This window comes from Trachypithecus francoisi, unplaced genomic scaffold, assembly GCF_009764315.1.
Source record: "Trachypithecus francoisi isolate TF-2019V2 unplaced genomic scaffold, Tfra_2.0 Lachesis_group10, whole genome shotgun sequence".
Classification (NCBI taxonomy): Eukaryota; Metazoa; Chordata; class Mammalia; order Primates; family Cercopithecidae; genus Trachypithecus; species Trachypithecus francoisi.
This window is the reverse complement of record NW_022681455.1, coordinates 34,783,969-34,805,951: the sequence shown is the minus strand read 5'-3', so window position 1 is coordinate 34,805,951 and position 21,983 is coordinate 34,783,969. Positions and strand designations below refer to the sequence as shown.

The 21,983-nt window shown below is 43.1% G+C and overlaps 1 protein-coding gene across 4 annotated transcripts in view; it reads right to left on the bottom strand.

Annotated features, from left to right (window-relative positions):
- Positions 1–21,983, bottom strand: part of UHRF1BP1 (UHRF1 binding protein 1) — a 79,692-nt gene that overhangs the window by 7,599 nt on the left and 50,110 nt on the right. For all 4 annotated transcript variants that reach the window (XM_033216860.1, XM_033216859.1, XM_033216858.1 and 1 more), the window contains exons 9-15: positions 9,720–9,806; positions 9,014–9,184; positions 8,502–8,641; positions 7,970–8,111; positions 7,508–7,701; positions 5,857–7,301; positions 902–1,098 (exon numbers count right to left, since the gene is read on the bottom strand). In XM_033216860.1, the coding sequence (XP_033072751.1) occupies positions 902–1,098; positions 5,857–7,301; positions 7,508–7,701; positions 7,970–8,111; positions 8,502–8,641; positions 9,014–9,184; positions 9,720–9,806 (2,376 nt within the window). The remainder of the gene's footprint in view (positions 1–901; positions 1,099–5,856; positions 7,302–7,507; positions 7,702–7,969; positions 8,112–8,501; positions 8,642–9,013; positions 9,185–9,719; positions 9,807–21,983) is intronic.

The window sequence follows — 21,983 nt, the reverse complement described above, 5'->3', positions numbered from 1 at the left end:
GTTAATTAATTTGGCTCAAAAATCCGACACTGTATATGTGTGTGTGTATATATATCATAGGATCACTTAGTATTAATACCACACAGATACAATTATAATTTGTCAATATAAAATAAATAAATAAACAGGACATCCCTTCTCTTTTTGAGATGGAGTCTCGCTGTCACCCAGGCTGGAGTGCAATGGCACAATCTTGGCTCACTGCATCCTCCACCTCCCCGGTTCAAGCAAGTCTCCTGCCTCAGCCTCCCGAGTAGCTGAGATTACAAGCACCTGCTGCCACGCCCAGCTAATTTTTGTATTTGTAGTACAGACGGGGTTTTACCATGTTGGCTAGACTAGTCTCCTGACCACAAGTGATCCACCTGCCTCAGCCTCCCAAAGTGCTAGGATTACAGGTGTGAGCCACCATGCCCAGCCTAGATACTCTTGAGGGATCATTTCATAAGTTTTTATTTCAATAAACTGAAAGAACCAGTATAACATACAGAGGTAATTCCTAAAAGTTTCTCATTTTATTAATAGATAAAAAGCTCCTATTTTCCAGTGACAACACAGGCCAAAAAAAAAAAAAAAGACTATAAACACAGTCACACCACTGATACCAACCATGAAACTAATCCTGACTTAGCTATAAGGCTGTAAAACTAGTACTCTCTCCTTTGGTTTGAATCTCTTTCTGTGATAAAAAGTCAGCTATTAACCAATCACCTAGAAACGTGGAATTAAAACCAAACCCACAAATCCACTAAAATTTCTCTTTCTCTCTTTTTTGTCTTGGTTAAGAAAATGTCTACATTATCATCTCTCAGCTCCTCTTTAACCCTGCCAGTCTGATACAGGCAGCAGAGATAACCCTTTCTGGACTTCTGCAACTTTGCCTGGCTCTGCTCCCACATACCAGACTCCAAGAGCATCACAAAGCTATCACTGCCATCACTGTCCACTGAAATCCGGTCTTCAGGGCCACTGCTATCCAATGAGACACCATCAAATGACTGTTGAGATACTGTCCTCTTCATGGAGAAAAATCGGAGTCGTGCAGCACCTCCACTCACTGGGGCTGCCACCCCCTCATCTGTCTTGGCCATGGGCTCCCTGTTTAAAAAAACAAAAACAAAAACAAAAACCACAAATGTGGCTTTGGAGACATGTTTGTTCCCATCCACTTACAATACCCATCCCTTTCAGCTCAGACAACTGGATAAAGTTCCCAATATTGGGAACATGCAACTTTGACATCACCTATTACTGGCTGTAAAGAGATCAAGTCATTTTTCAATCACTGGCCTTTCTGAATCTTTTTATTCCAACGTTGCTAACTGCATAGACAGCGCTCTCATATCAACATTAAATGTCAAGGTTATTCAAGGTCGTCACAGACTCAGAAGAGATCAGCTACCTACTGCTCTGGTGCTGATGAATGGCACCTGAAGCCACCTGCATTCATCCCGTAAGTATTTAGTTGCTTCTGTATGTAAGGCACCCTACTAGGCACTAGGCAGGAGTGGGAGATGGATCCATTGATGAGTAAGACATTCCCAGTTCTAGACAACATCGAAGAGGAAAAAGGACAAGGAGAAGAGGATCAAGAGTGGCTTCGTGGTAGGAGATAACATTTGAGGTGGTCCTTGAAGGATTGTGAAAGTGAGAAGAGGATATCCTATAGACAAGAAATGGCATAAACAAAGGCATAGAGCCAGAAACAAAAAGAGAATGGTAAGAATAACAGCTCTGCCCAGCTGAAGCATGGGTTTTGTCAGGGAAAGCAATGGAAGATAAAGTTAAAAAGGCATTAACACAGTGAAAAGCAACCTGGAAGGAACTTTTAATACCACCCTTCCACTTTACAGATGAAGAAACTGTCCCAAGGTCATAGTTAAAGGTAGAATTAAGAAAAACTCAGGCCGGGCACAGTGACTCACGCCTATAATCCCAGCACTTTGGGAGGCCAAGGCAGGCAGATGGCTTGAATCCAGGGGTTCGAGACCAGCCTGGGCAACATGGCAAAACCCTGTCTCTACAAAAAATACAAAGATTACCCAGGCATGGTGGTGCGCGCCTGTAGTCCCAGCTCTAGGGAATCTCACATCAGTTTTCCCTATCTGTTCCCACATGAAGACTTTTTAGTGTATAAAAAGTATGGTTGACTTCTATATTGGTGGTATTTTATTTTATGAGACATCCATTACTTGCTAAAAGTCTTTTCCTCTCCAGCTTGTTTGAAAAAGTCAGGCCAAACTTTTCTTTTTCTCAAAAAAAAGAAAAAAAAATGCAAATTATCAGGCCCCATCTCATTCCATGAATGAGAAATAGGGCTCAGCAAACTATGTTTTTGGTTTTGAGATGGAGTCTCACTCTGTCACCCAGGCTGGAGTGCAGTGGCACGATCTCGGCTCACTGCAACCTCCACCTCCTGGGTTCAAGCGATTCTCCTGCCTCAGCCTCCAGAGTAGCTGGGACTACAGGCGCATGCCACCACACCGTTAATTTTTTGTATTTTAGTACAGAAGGGGTTTCACTGTGTTAACCAGGATGGTTTCCATCTCCTGACCTCACGATCCGCCTGCCTTGGACTTCCAAAGTGCTGGGATTACAGGTGTGAGCAGCCGTGCCCGGCCACTATGCTTTAACAAACCCTCCAGGGGATTCTGACAGAGAAACTATTAAAAAGCACAGACTGGCCGGGCGCCGTGGCTCAAGCCTGTAATCCCAGCACTTTGGGAGGCCGAGACGGGCGGATCACGAGGTCAGGAGATCGAGACCATCCTGGCTAATACGGTGAAACCCCGTCTCTACTAAAGAATACAAAAAACTAGCCGGGCAACGAGGCGGGCGCCTGTAGTCCCAGCTACTTGGGAGGCGGAGGCAGGAGAATGGCGTGAACCTGGGAGGCGGAGCTTGCAGTGAGCTGAGATCTGGCCACCGCACTCCAGCCTGGGCGACAGAGCCAGACTCCGTCTCAAAAAAAAAAAAAAAAAAAAAAAAGCACAGACTGTTACCAACCTGAAAGTTTGGCAAATGCATCAACAACTTTCAAAATGTAGCATTTGACCCAGTAATTTCACTTTTTGGTTTTTATTTTATTTATTTACTTATTTATTTGTTTTTGAGACAGAGTCTCACTATCTCCCAGACTGGAGTGCAGTGGTGCGATCTCAGCTCACTGCAAGCTCTGCCTCCCGGGTTCACACCATTCTCCTGCCTCAGCCTCCCGAGTAGCTGGACCACAGGCACCCACCACCACGCCCGGCTAGTTTTTTGTATTTTCAGTAGAGACGGGGTTCCACTGTGTTAGCCAGGATGGTCTCGATCTCCTGGCCTCATGATCTGCCTGCCTCGGCCTCCCAAAGTGCTGGGATTACAAGCGTGAGCCACCGCACCCAGCCACTTTTTAGTTTTTATTCTAAAGAAAGATTTAGATATGTAAAATATTCACAAAGATTAATGTTCACAAAAATAAGGACATTTCATACAGCATTGGTTCCACCTGAGAAAAATGGGAAACAGACTAAATGACTCCCCAGATAAAGGACTGGATCAATAAATTATGATATATTAATTTACTAGGATATAATGGAGCAATTAAAAATCATGTATTCAGCCAGGGGAAGTGGCTTATGCTTATACCCCCAGCGCTTCGGGAAGCACTGGTGGGAGAGTCACTTGCACCCAAGAGTTGAAGACCAGCCTGTGCAACATGGTGAAACCACATCTCCAAAAATAAAAATAAAAATAATGTATTCATGTGCCTAATGAATGGGAAAATATCACAATAAAACATTGAGTGAATAAAACAGCAGGTAACATTGTAGAAATAATATAATCCTATTGTTGTAAAAACAGTATTTGTAGATATTATATGCATAACCATCCACAAGTGTACACATGAATGCAGAAATACAAATATTGGAAGAAAATAGACTCAAATGTAAATAGTGGTTATCTGTGGATTGTTACAAGTGATTTTTATATTTTCTTCTTTACTCTCTTATTTCCTGCATTGTCAACGCGATAAACACAAACCATTTTTATAATTAAAAAAATTAAAATTATAGCCCAGGCACAGTGGCTCACACCTGTAATCCCAGCATTTTGGGAGGCCGAGGTAGGTGAATCGCTTGAGCCCAGGAGTTTGAGACTAGCCTGGGAAACATGGCAAAACTCCATCTCTACCAAAAATACAAAAATTAGCTGGGCATGGTGGCACATGCTTGTGATCCCTGCTACTCAGGTGGCTGAGGCAGGAGGATCACTTGAACCTGGGAGATCGAGGCTGCAGTGAGCAGAGATCGCACCACTGGGCAACAGAATGAGATCTTTCTCAAAAAAAAAAAAATTAAAAATTAAAATTATGACAAAAGTGGTCAGAATATGGACAGCCTAGCCCTGTGGAGTATTTACACCTATAGGATAAAAGGAAGAGAGCAGTCAAGGAAAAAGAAGACTCCTTCAGAGAAGTGAGAGTAACTGGGTGGGGTTACAAATGCTCAGAATGAATGAACTGATCGGAGAAGGGGGACTGAGGAAAAGGCCACAGGCTTGGGCAGTTAGGAAGTCGCTGTTGATGTTTTAAAAGGGCTCATTTCACACAGCTTGCTTTTCTCTTTTTCACCTCTGCTCTTTTTCCATCTCCCTTACTTGTCTCCATTTAGAAAAGGCAGCACATTGGGTGATTAGGAGTGCAGGCTTTTAATCCGTGTCCCACCACTCACAAGTTGTGTGATCCTGAGCCTCAGTTTCCTCATCTGTGAGATGGGGAGTGATATTAATACTCACCTTATAGGGCTATTATAAAAATCCAGTGGACCAATATTATAAGTACTTAGGACTGTGTCTTGTCAGGCACAGAAGGCACTCAGTAAATGCTGATTAGTATTATTATACAATTCAACCCTTGAAGTTTTCCTCTCCTTCCTCCTTGCTGTCTGTCCTAGCAGGTACTAGCTCACCCATAGGCATTACTTAGAGACCCACTTAAGATAATTCACTTAGACAAAAGCTCTAAATGCACTGGTTTTCATACCATGGTCTCTAAACCACAAAGTGTTCCAGGAAAGACTTCCCTTAGACTCAATTATCTTTCCTAAAACCATGAGGCACCCATGGGAAAATCCATACTTTTCCATTCTTCTCACTGTGCATTTCTGTGTTTTTCTGTTTACTCCCTACCCTATCTCCGGTGCTTAACACAGAGCCCAGCACACAGAAAGGGCTCAAAAGATATTTGTTGAATGAATGAAATTCTTCCTTCTCTATTACTGTGGCAGACACTGATAAGGTACCAGAAAAAACAAGTCCAAAGCCACAGCTTTTCTATTTACAAGATATAGGATATCTATGAGCTCATCCTCTCTAAAGCCTCAGTTTTCCCAGCTATAAATTGGGGATACAAATGTCTAAGGCTGCTGTAGGGATCAAATCAAACAAAAAAATTACATGAAAGCCCACTGAAAATAATATACATATGCCAGTATTATTATTCTAATATAGCATATTTGTATCAATAATAGTGAAGCAAGTTGGGTACAGCGGCACGTGTCTATAATCCCAGCTGCTCAGGAAGCCAAGGCAGGAGGATTGCGGAGCCCAGCAGTTCAAGACCAGCCTGGCTAATACAGTAAGGTCCGTCTTGAGGGGAAAAAAAAGTGAATCAGTGAAAAAGGAGATAATCTGATTCTAAGAAGCAATAAATATTGACTTGAAAACTGCCCATTAAATAGGCCATTCTATGCATTCTCCTGGACTGTATGGTACTTCCCAATCTAGAAATGCACACAGTAAGAGGCCTTAAACCCAATGATTAGAACTAGGAGAAGGAGATGGAATGAGTGAAGGAGGCACAGAACCACTTACTTGGCTGGCGGGAGGGACAACATCTTGTGCATGGTGGAGGTCATTCGATCTCTGCCCAAACTGAGGGCATCCTTAGTCAGGGACACAGCTTCCTTGGTGAGGTCCATGGTGGCATGTAGAGCCTCCTTGGTGGCATCCTTGGTCATGTGAATAGCACTTGACAATTCTCCCTCAATGTTCAAGGGGATGAGCTCACCCTGTCCATTCACAGCAGTCTCCCTGCCAGCCGGGGGCTTCAACGCAGCTGGTGAGCCGGAGGCTTGGGTTCTGCTCAGTTTTTTGGCCTGTAGGGACTCTACTGCCTCATGGCCCTTCCCTGCCAGCTGCTGGCCAAGTGGACCCGAGTCCTGCAGTTCTCCATTGCTATGTGGCCTCTCCTGGGATACATCCTGATTTTCAAGGATATTTTCCTCCAGGACCTTCTCAGGGCTTGCTGGGCCCTGGTCTGATGAGGCATCAGACTTCAGTTCCCGATCCTCTGAAGGAGATAGCTCTGAATCTACGAGGCTAGTGCTATCTGAGCCTGCAGAGTCAGCATCGACAGCACCGGGGGCAGGATGCATAAGCAGAGCCACCTCAGCACTGGGAAAGAGAACTCCAATGCAAGCTGTCTGGTCCTGCAGGGGAGACCCAGTCATTGACTCTGTATCCTTAGTCAGCTGCTCCTGAAGCCTCTGCAGCACCTCCTTCAGGCGAAGCAGAGCCAAGTACTGGTAGTGGTCAAGTCTCACGCGGACATGGGCTGGGGAATGTACAAGCATATGAACATCTGCTACATCCTCCAGCTCTGTCAGAGGCCCTTTGTTGTCCATACCACTACTGCCTTCTTTCAAAATTTCCATGACTTCTGTAAGTCCTGATAAGCTTTTCAAGTCATGCTCAGTCTTTGACCGCTGATGGGACATAGACTCAGGGGCAAGAGCCTCAGACTGGACAGGACTTCCAAAGCTAGCTGATGGTTTCAGCTTCCCCTCTGAGGCCAAAAGGAGCTTCCGTGCCTGGGCTTGCTGCCAGCGGAGGGGTAGGCAGGCCCAAATGGACAGGGGGAAGGGGGCTACAAAATTCAAGGTATGGCCTTTGAAGTTTTCTGTTCCCTCAAAGTCCAAGGAGATCTCGGTAAAGTGGACAGACCAGAGATCCCGGGAAGCCTTAGGCCTCTGGGGAGGGAGGGTATTAGGCTGAGGCAGGCAGGAATCCATCTGAAAGGCATGATGCAAAAAAAGCATGTGCAGAAGGCTAAAGCCACCTGGAACCTTAGGAAAGTGATCATAATTGGAATGAAAGAACTCAGCAGCAGCAAACCCCCGGAAGAGACTCTGGAGGTCTGAACAACTACAATGTGGGGCATGACGTGTATTGGTGGCAATCATGCCTGATGCAGAGAAGACAATGGCCTGGGGACGATGCAACTCTGCCCGCTCTCTCTTTTCCAGTGGAAAGCTCACCTTCACAGAGAAAATGAAACACAATTCAGAATGATCATCTGAGTATCTCAGCATCCTGCTATTAATATACATGTAAAAGATCATTTGGGCTGTGAAACTATTTTCTTACTTCCACAACATAGACAGAGCAAAATCATGGATTATGTCCATTGGAAAAATGCAGCTGTGGCTACCAGCAGGGGATAAAAGTCATACTCTCCCCTCACCTTCAACCAGAATGCATCTAGTCGGATGTCCAAGTGTTCATCTTTCTGACTTGAATCTTCCAGCTTGTAGATAGCTTTGAACTGCTCCAAGCTGCGGTATAAATCCAGGCAAAAGAGGTTTCCCCAGAGCAAACTGACAGGATCCATAGTAAATGTCAGACCATTTAACTGAATGTAAAGATTAGGACAAGGGACTGGAAAGCAGAGGGAAAAAAAAGAAACATAACTGTAAACAATCCTGTAAAAAGCAATAGCTACGCTCTCACCACCTAATATTAACTATATTATGAACAGAGCAAAGGTACACATTTATACAGGGCACAGGGTTTAACAAAAGTGTGCTAAATTTACTCAAACACTGAAAACTCCTAACAACAAATAAAACTATAAGTAGTGGCCCCAAGGCTGACAAATGGGAAAAGCACAAGCTAGACAGAAGAAACAGCCAGCCTAGATGCTTACCTGGAAGCTCCTGATTATCTGGGAAGTAATACTCCGTGAACTCAATATGAATGGCAGAGACCTGGGTGGGGAGGTTGTGAAGTTTCCGACTGCAGGAAAGGAGTGTAGATGGCTTTTTACTTGGCTGTCCAGCGGTGGAAACCTAAACAATCACAACTTACTATTAATATCAACAATCAAACTTAGAGCAGACCTCCATTTCCACTTAGGAAGCATAAAGCCTCTACCATCCCTCCAAAAATCTGTCAGGGGGAACACAGTGTATTTCACACATATTCCAGGCATTCTCACACCTGCCTCACACTCTACACGAGTTAGTTTTTTCAGCGGGAGGTTCAAAGCAAAGCATTCACAGTAAAACTAGGGGAACTCCCAAGTCCCGATCTCACCAGCCCTGCTCAGAAAGAAACAGAGCAGACTATTAATCTTCCCAGAAGTGAGGTAAATAGTCCCCAAATTCCAAAACTTTGTTCATACTGTTCCAGTTGCCTTCCAAGTAAACTGCTCCACCTCTTTCCAACCATGTCCTCACCTGGTGGATGTCCAGGTCATCCACCCGTACCACCAGGCAGCTAGAGCGTAAGCGGTTCCATGCTGGAGGCCGAAAGGCAGCCTGTTTGCCCTGAGAAGGGCTTCTCTCAAGAGGGTGCTTTCGAGGACTGGAAAGAGAATCTAAATAAAAATAAGGTGGGAAAAAGAATCAGATACATTCAACTCTCGTTATTAATAGAATAAGGAAAGTAAAAATCCTAAGATCATTAATGCTACATGTAGGAAAGAGAGCTTAACACTGTCTAGCTCCTAGATGAACTCAAAAATATTATTCTGGAGACCAAGGCAACAGTCTACTGAATAGAGATGATGACATCAACACTGCGGCTATCCCTGGTGTCAAAGAGGTCTCTGTAAAGAAAAAAGTCACTGATGTCTCTTCATTAGATACAGTTGGGATAATTAGCTAGTTCCTGCTTTATCTTCACTGTTATTCAAAGATAAATGGCAAGAGGCTAAGCAACTGGAGTCTTCCAGTTCCTCATAACCCACCTGCTCTTCTCCGAAAGGGAGAGTCTACTCCCAGATGCCAGGGTGGTTTCAGACCCGTCTCTTCATGCCACTTCTCCATTTTGCTCTGAAATTCCATCACCAGCTTCTGGGCCCACTGGCCTCGGGTCTCCATGGCCTCACAGTGGCGTACCCAATGTTTGCAGCTATCACCTGTGCAAAAAAGAAGTGAAAAGATTTTAGCCCAAGATCTTGATGAATGTTCCAATTTTTCCTTTCTGTCAGGATAGTCACAGTTCAGAATCTGATTCCTCACCCACAGCCCAGAAATCTCTGGGATAAGGAAAAATTATCCAATGATAGGTTGCACATTCTTCTGGATTCCATATGTGATTTTCCCCAAAGGCTCCCTAAAGGCAAGCTGTTGACTGCTGCCATATTTGACTATGGACTACTGGAGAGGCTCTAACACTAGTGGAAGCGAGGGACTGAGAGTAGAATCAAAAGCAGTATCTCAGGCCCTAGATATCTTCCCTACTCACTTTCTCTCATTACTGATAAAGAATCATCAACAGTGGAAGCTGCAAGTTTCCAGATGTCCTCTTGAAGAGGGATATCTCCAATACCCCTCTGGGCATGCACTGCAATCTCTGGCAACCTCCTGTTAAACAGTCAGGGATGAATCCAGGAATCTGCCCTCAATATTTTGGGCTATGCTAGAATTGGCCCCATTCAGAGTTTTCCTAACCTGCCCAGTGGAAAGGGTAATAGTCAAACGCCATCTTGCGGAAGGTAAGCTGCATGGCACCACCCATGAGTCTGTTTGCAGAGACACCTATAAAATAAAAATACAAGTGAATGGCAGTGGAAGGAACAAAGAGGCCAAAACAGCACCTAAAGCTTGCAGAAGTCCTCTTAAGGACCGGCTTCAAAGCCTGGCTGATAACACGGTACGGCCAACAGGCCATGATGCGAGGTGATTTGCAAGGCTGAGGCCCTCTTTTGAGTTACAACAGCCAATGGACATGCTCTAAAAGATCCAAAAGAAAGTATATTCCATTGTATCTGTAAATGGTTGCCAGACTTCCAGAAAGGCAAAAGAAACCACCAAACTCAGGATTCAGAAATTACAGTCCTAGGTTTCCCAGACACACTCTACAGCCTCGACTGTTTCTCCAATCCTAGTATTATTTTCCCTCAATACAACACATGAAGAGGCAGAAGCCAAATTCCCCCAAAACATAACCTACATTATTTCCTTTCATATCCTGGCCTCAGAGCTAAAGCTGTTATATTAGACAATGATTATATACTATACATACAAAGTATCACGGAATGCTAAAAACACTACACAAACAGGGACATTATAAAATAAACACATAGAATATTATAGGTAAACTGAAATTTTTAGCAATAAGCCAAACATTACACTATGTTTACTGTGAATTTACATTTAATTCTTTTTTTTTTTTTTGAGACGGAGTCTCGCTCTGTCACCCGGGCTGGAGTGCAGTGGCCGGATCTCAGCTCACTGCAAGCTCCGCCTCCCAGGTTTACGCCATTCTCCTGCCTCAGCCTCCCGAGTAGCTGGGACTACAGGCGCCAGCCACCTCGCCCGGCTAGCTTTTTGTATTTTTTTTAGTAGAGACGGGGTTTCACCGTGTTAGCCAGGGTGGTCTCAAACTCCTGACCTCGTGATCCGCCCGTCTCGGCCTCCCAAAGTGCTGGGATTACAGGCTTGAGCCACCGCGCCCGGCCTACATTTAATTCTTACTAAATGAATGAATTTTCCATGTTTCTATCATCTCTCTCCAATTAGACTAAAGAACTGTAAAAGTAGAAACGATTTCTTCCACATGTGTGTATTGTCTGGGTCACCCTATTCAACTTCCAGCCTGTCTCCTACTAGTATATCTAGCATAGAGCCTTGTAAGTAGTAGACGCTCAAAAATATAAGAGAAAATACCACAGAAATGAGTGAAGGGAAATACCATAGAATTATCTAGGTGTAGGCTTGCATACCTTCAACCAGTAAGGTCATTTCCATCCAATCGACATTTTGCCATCCCAAATTCTCCTAACAAGAGAGACCCCTACACAATGTTTCTGTTTCTCTACTCTTCATAATCACCCCAAGTTGGCTTTTAAGATATTTTTTTCCTAATTGCCCTCTCTCCATGAAATGTTAATACCACAAATATATGTTAATGTACTATATGTATATATATATGCTTTAACATTTTGAAAAGAATATGTATAAAGCATGCTCTTTTTATTCATTACTGGGTTACGAAATGCGAAATAATTTTTAAGTTAAAAGTTAAATTAACATTTTAAAAAGATATTAATATTTAACTTCACAACTATATTTGCTAAGTTTTAGTTTTATGTATATATTATAATGTCTCAAGTTAAACATGCAAAAGATCAACTTTTATAAATATATAATAGCAATATAAGCAAAATTTTAAATATTCTAATTTTTTTCAGCAAATGAAAAACAATTAAAAATTTTTAACTTTTTTTCTTTTTTTTGAGATGGAGTCTCACTCTGTTGCCCAGGCTGGAGTGCAGTGGCACTATCTCGGCTCACTGCAACCTCTGCTTCCTGGGTTCAAGCGATTCTCCTGCCTCAGCCTCCTGAGTAGCTGGGATTATAGGCATGCACCACCATGCCCTGCTAATTTTTCTATTTTTAGTAGAGACGGGGTTTTACCATATTGGTCAGGCTGCTCTCCAACTCCTGACCTTGTGATCCACCTGTCTCAGCCTCCCAAAGTGTGGGGATTACAAGCATAAGCCACCGCACCCAGCCAAAAATTGTAATCTCTTAAAATTATTTTTAGTGAACATAACCTTTAACTTTTGCTTGATATAATACCTGACCAGGCACTGTGGCTCATGCCTATAATCCCAGCACTTTGGGAGGCCGAGGCGGGTGCATCACTTGAGGTCAGGAGTTCAAGACTCAGCCTGGCCAACATGGTGAAAGCTCATCTCTACTAAAAATACAAAAATTAGCTGGACTTGTTGGCACACGCCTGTAATCCCAGCTACTCAGGAGGCTGAGGTAGGAGAATCACTTGAACTCGGGAGGCAGAGGTTGCAGTGAGCTGAGACGGCATCACTGCACTCCAGCCTAGGTGACAGAGCGAGACTGTCAAAAAAAGAAAAGAAAAAAAGAAAAGAAAAGAACTTTTAGAGGAGGAGGTAGAGCAAGATGGCCAAACACACCCCCTCCAGTGATTATTCCGCAAGAACATCAAATTGAACAACTATCCAGGCTGGGCATGGTGGCTCATTCCTGTAATCTCAGCATTTTGGAAGGCTGAGGTGGGCCTGGACAACAGGGCAAAACTGCTCCCCTTGCCACAAAAAAAAGTTTTTTAAATAGCTGAGTATGGTGGGGCATGCCTGTAGTCCCAGTCAGGAGTCCTAGCCTCAGTCAGGAGGCTGAGGCAGGAGGATCCCCTGAGCCTGAGAGTTTACTGCAGTGAGCTGTGATTGCACAACTGCACTCTAGCCTGCTTGGCAATGGAGCAAGACCCCGTCGCAAAAAACAAACAAAAAATAACTATCCACACAGGAAATCATCTTCCTAAGAACCAAAAATCAGATGAGTGACCACAGTACCCAGTTTTAACATCATATTACAGAAAGATGCACCAAAGAAGGTGGAAAAGACAGTCTTGAATTGCCGACACCACCCTACCCCCAGCCTCCTGGCAGTGGCCTCATGGCTCAGACAGCATCCGTGTGCTTCGGGGAGAGACCTCATAGTAATTATGGGACTTTGCATTGGAACTCGGTGCTGCCACAGCAGAAAGCCAACACAGGGCAGAATTCTGCCAGTGCCCACAGAGCATTTAGACCAGCCCTAGTCAGAGAGGAATCATCCATCCCGGAGGTTATTAGAGGTTATTACCTGAGTTCTGGCTAGCCCTACCACTGCATGCTAAAGTGCTCTAGAATCCTTAAGAAATTTGAAAAGCCACAAGGATTGTTAATCCCTGAGCAACTATTGATGCTATGCTGGGATCAGAGCCAGTGGACTTGGGGTGCAAGTGACCTAGCGAAACATCAGCTGGGATAGCCAAAGGAATGCTTGCATCACCCCTCCCCCAACCCCATGCAGCACAGTTTGCAGCTCTGGGAGAGACTGCTTCCTTGCACTTGGAGAGGAGAGGAGAGGAGAGGAGAGGAGAGGAGAGGAGAGGAGAGGAGAGGGGCGAATACAGAGGACTTTGTCTTGCGATTTGGATACCAGCTCAACTATTATAGAACACGGCCCCAGGCAGAGTCCTGAGGCCCCCATTCGAGGCCTGTAGCTCCCAGATGACATTTCTAGATACAACAGATCCTGGGTCCGAATGGAACCCACTGCCTTGAAGGGAAGGACCCAGTCCTGGAGGGATTCATCGCCTGCTGACTAAAAGGCCCTTGGGCCTTGAATAAACAGGAGCAGCACCTAGACAGTATTCGCCATGGGCCTTGGTTAAGACCCAGGGCTGTGCTGGCTTCAGGTGTGATCTGGTGCACTCTTACTTGTGGTGGCCACAAGGAGAGACTCCTCCTGCTTGAGGAAAGAAGAGAGAAGAGAAAAGGGGACTTTGTCTTGCAGCTGGGTACCAGCTCAGCCATAGTGGGGTAGTATACCAAGTAGGTTCCTAGGGTCCCCAATTCCAGGCCTTAGCTCCTAGATGACATCTCTGGACCTGCCCTGGGCCAGAGGGGGGCCCACGGCCCTGAAAGGAGAGACCCAGACCTGAGAGCATTCACCACAAGCTAACTGAAGAGCTCTTGGGCCTTGAGTAACATTCAAAGGAGCTTCAATATGTCTGGCAGCAGACTTCTCAGTCTGCTAGGAGAGAGAGGCATGACATATTTAAAGTGATGAAGGAAAAACACTTTTTTTTTTTTTTGAGACTGAGTTTTGCTCTTGTCACCCAGGCTGGAGTGCAGTGGCACGATCTCGGCTCACCACAACCTCCGCCTCCCAGGTTCAAGCAATTCTCCTGCCTCAGCCCCCCGAGTAGCTGGGATTACAGGAATGTACCACCATGCCCAGCTAATTTTGTATTTTTTTTTAGTAGAGACAGGGTTTCTCCGTGTTGGTCAGGCTTGTCTCGAATTCCCAACCTCAGTGATCCGCCTGCCTCAGCCTCCCAAAGTGCTGGGATTACAGGCATGAGCCACTGCGCCAGACCGGGAAAAAATTTTTATCCTAGAATAGTATATCCATGAAAATATGCTTCAGACATGAAGGAGAAATACTTTCCCAAACAGAAAAGGCTGAGGGATTTCATCAACACCAGATGTGTCCTACAAGAAATACAGCCGGGCGCGGTGGCTCAAGCCTGTAATCCCAGCACTTTGGGAGGCCGAGACGGGCGGATCACGAGGTCAGGAGATCAAGACCATCCTGGCTAACACGGTGAAACCCCATCTCTACTAAAAATACAAAAACTAGCCGGGCGAGGTGGCGGGCGCCTGTAGTCCCAGCTACTCAGGAGGCTGAGGCAGGAGAATGGCGTAAACCCGGGAGGCAGAGCTTGCAGCTGAGATCCGGCCACTGCACTCCAGTCCGGGCGACAGAGCAAGACTCCGCCTCAAAAAAAAAAAAAAAAAAAAAAAAAAAAAAAAAAAAGAAATACAAAAGGGAGTTCTTCAATCTGAAAGAAAAGGACGTTAACGAGCAATAAGAAATCATCTGATGGTATAAAACTCACTGAAAATAATAACTACAGAGACAAATATAGAATATTATAACCCTCTGATTATGGTGTATGAACTACTCATATCTTGAATAGAAAGACTAAAAGATGAACCTATCAAAAATAACTACAACTTTTCAAGACACAGACAGTATAATAAAATGTAAAGAAAAACAACAAAAAGTTAAAAACCAGGGAGATGAAGTTAGAGTTTTTGCTAATTTCCTCTTTGCTTGTTTGTTAGTTGGTTTTTGTACAGTGCTAAGTTGTCATCAGTTTAAAATAATGGGGTATAAGACATTATTTGTAAGCCTCGTGGTAATTTCAAATAAAAAACAAACTGGCTGGGCGCAGTGGCTCACGCCTGTAATTAGCCAGTTGTGGTGGTGCATGCCTGTAGTCCTTTGGAAGGCCAAGACAGGTGCATCACTTGAGGCCACGAGTTTGAGACCAGCCTGGCCAACATGGCGAAACCTCATCTCTACTGAAAATACAAAACTTAGCTGGGTGCAGTGGTGCATGCCTGTAATCCCAGCTACTCAGGAGGCTCAGGCACAAGAATTGCTTGAACCTAGGAGGCGGAGGTTGCAGTGAGCTGAGATCATGCCACTGCACTCCAGCCTGGGTGACAGAGCAAGACTTTGTCTCCAAAAACAAAAAAATAAGAAAAAGAAAAAATCTACAACAGATGCACAAAAAAATGCAAGAAACTAAAATGTAGCACTAGAGGAAATCGCCTTCACAGAAAGGAAGACAGGAAGGAAAGTCAGAAGGAAAAGAAGACCAGAAAACAAATTAAATGACAGGAACTTATCAATAATAACATTGAATGTAAACAGACTAAACACTCCAATCAAAAGACATAGAATGGTTGAATAGATTAAAAAACAAAACCCAATGATCTGTTCCCTACAAGAAACACAATTCACCTACAAAGACACAAATAGACTGAAAAATAAAGGGATGGAAAAAGGTATTCCATGCAAATTAAAACTAAAAAAAGAGAAAGAAATAGTTATATATATATATATATATATATATATATATACATACACACACATACACACACACATATCTATATACACATATACACATATATCTATATACATATATACACACACACATACACACACACACACACATATATATATATATTTTTTTTTTGAGACCGAGTCTTACTCTGTTGCCCAGGCTGGAGTGCAATGGCATGATCTTGGCTCATTGCAACCTCCACCTCCTGGGTTCGAGTGATTCTCCTGCCTCAGCCTCCCAAGTAGCTGGGATTACAGGCACCTGCCACCACGCCAAGCTAATTTTTGTAGTTTTAGTAGAAACAGGATTTTGCCATGTTAGCCAGGCTGGTCTTGAACTCCTGACCTCAAGTAATCTGCACCCTCCTCGGCCTCCCAAAGTGTTGGGATTGCAGCCATGAGTCACCGCGCCCAGCCCTGAATTTTTTTTTTTTTTTTTTTTTTGAGACAGGGTGTTGCTCTGTTGCCTGGGCTGGAGTGCACTGGTGCAATCATGGCTCACTGCAGCCTTTACCTCCCGGGCTCAAGCCTATAATCCTAGCATTTTGGGAGGCCAAGGCAGGCAGATCCCTTGAATCCAGGAGTTCAAGACAGGCCTGGGCAACATGGAAAAACCTCATCTCTACAGAAAAAAAAAAAAAAAAAAAAAATTAGCCTGGCGTGGTAGTGCACGTCTGTAGTCTCAGCTAGTTAGGAGGCTGAGGATGGAGGATCATCTGAGCCCAGGAGGCAGAGGATGCAGTGAGCCAAGACTGCACCACTGTATCCAGACTGGGTGACAGAGTAAGGCTCTCTCGAAAAAATTTAAAAAAAGAAGAAGAAAGGAAAAAAAGAAAAGTAGAAAAATTTCAAGTACATAACCTCATGATACATCTTAAAGAACTAGAAAAGCAAGGACAAACCAAATCCAAAATTAATAGAAGAATATAAATAATAAAAAAAGAGATCAAGCAGAAATAAATGAAACAAAAACAATAGAAAAGATCAACAAAATAAAAAGTTTTTTTGAAAAGATAAACAAAATTGATAAGCTTTTCCCCAGACTAAGAAAAAAGCGAGAAGACCCAAATAAATAAAATGAGAGATGAAAAAGGAGACACTACAACCAATACTGCAGAAATTCAAAAAATCAGTAAAGACTACCATGAGCAATAAATTGGAAAACCTAGAAGAAAAGGATAAATGCTTAGCTATATACAGCCTACCAAGATCAAACCATGAAGAAATCCAAAACCCGAATAGACAACAGCAAGTAATGAGATCAAAGGTATAATAAAAAGTCTCCCAGCAAAGAAAAGCCCAAGACCCAATAGGTTCACTGCTGAATTTTACCAAACATTTAAAGAAGAACGAATACCTATCCTATTCAAACTATTCCAAAAAAACAGAGGAGGAAGGAATACTTCCAGAATCATTCTGTGAAGCCAGTATGCCCCAATAACAAAATCAGACAAAGACACATCAAAAAGAAAACTTCCTACATGAAAATGTTCTTGGGAGAAAAAAAAAGAAAAAGAAAACAGAAAACTATAGGCTAATCTTCCTGATAAACACTGATGCAAAAATCCTCAAAAAAATACTAGCAAATGGAATTCAACCACACATTAAAAAGACCATTCACGCCGGGCACGGTGGCTCAAGCCTGTAATCCCAGCACTTTGGGAGGCCGAGACGGGTGGATCACGAGGTCAGGAGATCGAGACCATCCTGGCTAACACGGTGAAACCCCGTCTCTACTAAAAAAATACAAAAATCTAGCCGGGCGAGGTGGCGGGCGCCTGTAGTCCCAGCTACTGCGGAGGCTGAGGCAGGAGAATGGCGTAAACCCGGGAGGCGGAGCTTGCAGTGAGCTGAGATCCGGCCACTGCACTCCAGCCCGGGCGACAGAGCGAGACTCCACCTCAAAAAAAAAAAAAAAAAAAAAAAAAAAGACCATTCATCCTGACCAACTGGGATTTACTCCAGGGATTCAAGGATCATCCAAATATGCAAAACAATCTATAAGATACAACATATCACAGAATGAAGAACAAAAATATATGATCATTTTACCTGATACTGAAAAAGCACTTGATAAAATTCAACATCACTCATGAGAGAAACCTTCAAAAAACTGTGTATGGAAGGAACATAACTCAACATAATAAAACATATATACAACAGACTTGTACCTATTATCATACTCAATGGGGGAAAACTGAAAGCCTTTAAGATTTGGAACAAGATAAGGAGGCCCACTTTCACCACTGTTGTTCAACATAGTATTGGAAGTCCTAGCTACAGCAATCAGACAACAGTAAGAATAGAGTATCCAAATTGGAAAGGAAGAAGTCAAATTATCCTTGTTTGCAGATGATATGATCTCTTATATTTGAAAAAATCTAAAGACTCCACCAAAAAACTATCAGAACCAATAAACAAATTCAGTAAAGTTGCAGAATATAAAATCAATACACAAAAATCAGTAGCATTTCAATAAGCCAACAGCAAACAATCTTAAAAAGAAATCAAGAGAGTAACCCCATTTACAATTCCTAAGTTTATAGGAATAAACTTAACCAAAGAAGTGAAAGATCTCTATAACAAAAACTATAAAACACTGACGCAAGAAACTGAGGAGGGCTGGGCTCATGCCTGTAATCCCAGCACTTTGGGAGGCCAAGGCAGGTGGATCACTTGAGGTCAGGAGTCCGAGACCAGCCTGGCCAACATGGTGAGACCCCATCTCCACTAAAACTACAAAAATTAGCCAGGCGTGGTGGTAGGTGCCTGTAATCTCAGCTACTCCAGAGGCTAAGGCAGGAGAATCGCTTGACCCGGGAAGTGGAGGATGAAGTGAGCTGAGATTGCACCACTGCACTCCAGCCTGGGTGACAGAGCAAGGCTCTGTCTCAAAAAAGTGGAAGCGAGGAAAGCAGGGAAGGGGAGGGGAGGGGAGGGAAGGGGGAGGGAGGGAAGGAAGGAATAAAAGAAAAAAAAAATTGGACACAAAAAATGGAAAGATATTCCATGTTCATGGATTAGAGAATCAACATTGTCTATACCACCCCAGCAACCTACAGCTTCAATGCAATCCCTATCAAAATACCAATGACTCCAGACTGGGTGACATAGGGAGACTGCATTTCTACAAAAAATTTAAAAATTAGCCGGGCATGGTAGTGTGCACTTGTAGTCCCAGCTATTCAGGAGGCTGAAGTGGGAGGATCACTTGAGCCTAGGAGGTTGAGGCTGCAGTGAGTCATGATTGTACCACTGCAATCCAGCCTGGGCAACAGAGCAAGACCCTGTCTCAAAACAAAAATAGATACCAATGATAGTCTTCGCAGAAATGGGAAAAATAATCCTAAAATGTATATGGAATCACAAAAAAAAGAAAACAGAATAGCCAAAGCCAGCTGAGCAAAGAGAACAAAACTGGAGGAATCATGTTACCTGACTTCAAATTATACTACGGTGCTATAACCAAAACAGCATGACATAAAAACAGACATTCAGACTAATGGAACAAAATAAAGAACTCAGAAACAAATCCATACATCTACATCTACAGTGAACTCATTGCTGACAAAGGTATTAAGAACATACATTGGGGAAAGGATGGTCTTTTCAATAACTGGTTCTAGGAAAACTGGATATCCATATGTAGAAGAATGAAACTAGACCCCTATCTCTTGCCATATATGAAAATCAAATCAAAATGGATTAAAGACTTAAGTCTAAGGTCTCAAACTATGAAACTACTACAAGAAAACACTGGGGAAACTCTCCACAGCATTGGTCTGGACAAAGATTTCTTGAGTAACGCTCCCAAGATACAAGCAACCATCGCAAAAATGGACAAATGGGATGACATTAAGTTAAAAAGCCTCTGCACCGAAAAAGAAGCAGTCAACAAAGTGAAGAGACAACCCACACAATGGGAGAAAACATTTGCAAACTATTCATCTGGCAAGGGATTAATAACCAAAATAAATACGGAACTTAACAGGAAAAAAAATCTAATAATCCAATTAAAAATGGGCAAAAGACCTGAATAGACATTTATCAAAAGAAGACATACAAATGACAAACAGGCATATGAAAAAGTGCTTAATATCATGGATCACTGGAGAAATGAAAATCAAAACCACAATGAGGCTGCGTACAGCGGCTCATGCCTGTAATTCTAGCACTTTGGGAAGCTGAGGCAGATGGATCACTTGAAACCAGGAGTTCAACACCAGCCTAGCCATCATAGTGAAATCCTGTCTACTAAAAATACAAAAATTAGCCTGTCATGGTCACGAGTGCCTATAATCCCAGAGGCAGAGGTTGCAGTAAGCTGACATCTTGTCACTGCACCCCAGCCCGGGCAACACAGCAAGACTCTGCCTCAAAAACAAACCAGGCTTGGCGCGGTGGCTCACGCCTATAATCCCAAACACTTTGGAAGGCCGGGGCAGGTGGCTCATGAGGTCAGGAGATCGAGACCATCCTGGCTTACATGGTGAAACCCCGTCTCTACTAAAAATACAAAAAAAATTAGCCAGGCATGGTGGTGAGTGCCTGTAGTCCCAGCTACTCAGGAGGCTGAGGCAGGAGAATGGCGTGAACCTGGGAGGTGGAGCTTGCAGTGAGCTGAGATCACGCCACTGCACTCCAGCTTGGGCAACAGAGTGAGACTCTGTCTCAAAAAAAAAAAAAAGCAAACCAAAACAAAATAAAACTACAATGAGATGTCATCCTACCCCAGTAAAAATGGCTTTTATTCAAAAGATAGGCAAAAACGAATGGTGGCAAAGATGTAAAGAAAAGGGAACCCCTGGACACTGTTGGTGGGAATGTAAATTAGTATAACTACTATGGAGAAGAGTATGGAGGTTCCTCAAAAAACTAAAGATAGAACTACTATATGATCCAGCAATCCCACTACTGGTATTTTTCCAAAGGAAATGAAATCAGTATGCCCAAGAGATATTTGTACTCTCATGTTTACTGCAGCACTATTCATAATAGCCAAGATTTGGAAGCAACCTAAGTCAACAATAATTTATTGTACCTTTAAAAATAACTGAAAGAGGCCGGGCATGGTGGCTCACGCCTGTAATCCCAGCACTTTGAGAGGCCGAGGCGGGTGGATCACAAGGTCAGGAGATCAAGACCATCCTGGCTAACACAGTGAAACTCCATCTCTACTAAAAATGCAAAAAATTACCCGGGCATGGCAGCGGGCGCCTGTAGTCACAGCTACTTGGGAGGCTGAGGCAGGAGAATGGCGTGAACCCGGGAGGCGGAGCTTGCAGTGAGCCGAGATCGCGCCACTGCACTCCAGCCTGGGTGACTAAGCTAGACTCCATCTCAAAAAAAATAAAAAATAAAAAATAAATAACTAAAAGAGTAAAATTAGAATGATTGTAACACAAATAAACAATAAATGCTTGAGGTGATAGATAACCGATTAACCTTGATGTGATAATTATGTATTGTATGCCTGTATGAAAATATCTCCTGTATCCCATAAACATATAACCTATTATCCATAAAAATTAAAAAGAAAAAAGCAAATAACTTTTAAACTATTACTCATTCAGATAGTGTCAACATTTTTTCAGCACTTGATTAACTTAACGATTAACTGAATAACTTTTACAGAATTAAATAATAAAACATATTTTCTGAATTGTATATAGACATGCGGGCAAAAATAAAATAAAATAAAATAAAAATAACATAGATCAGGTACAGTGGCTCACACCCTTAATCCCAACATTTTGGGAGGCCGAGGCAGAAGGACAGCTTGAGCTCAGGAGTTAAGACCAGCCCTGGTAACATAGCAAGACCTCATCTCTACAAAAAATACAAAAATTAGCCAGGTGTGGTGACACATGCCTGTAGTCCCAGCTACTTGGGAGGCTGAGGTGGGAAGATCATTTGAGTCTGGGAAGTTGAGGCTTCAGTGAACTATGATCATGCCATGACACTCCAAACTGGGTAACAGAACAAGACCCTGTTTCAAAAAAATAAGTAAATAAAATTTTAAAATAAAGTATTTTCATCTAATACTCAAAGTTCAAATCACAAAAGTACTGAGGATCAAACATAAGTAACACTAGCAAAGCAGCCAACGGCAGCCAAAAGGCAGTTGCAGGCCACCTCTCACCATATAACTTTGAGATGGAGCAATTGATTGAGAGAAAGTCCTCTAACCACAGCCATCTGCTTGTCATAGTTTGTAACACTGATCTTCCACATATTTTGTGTATCTTCCATGAACTCATTGTCAAT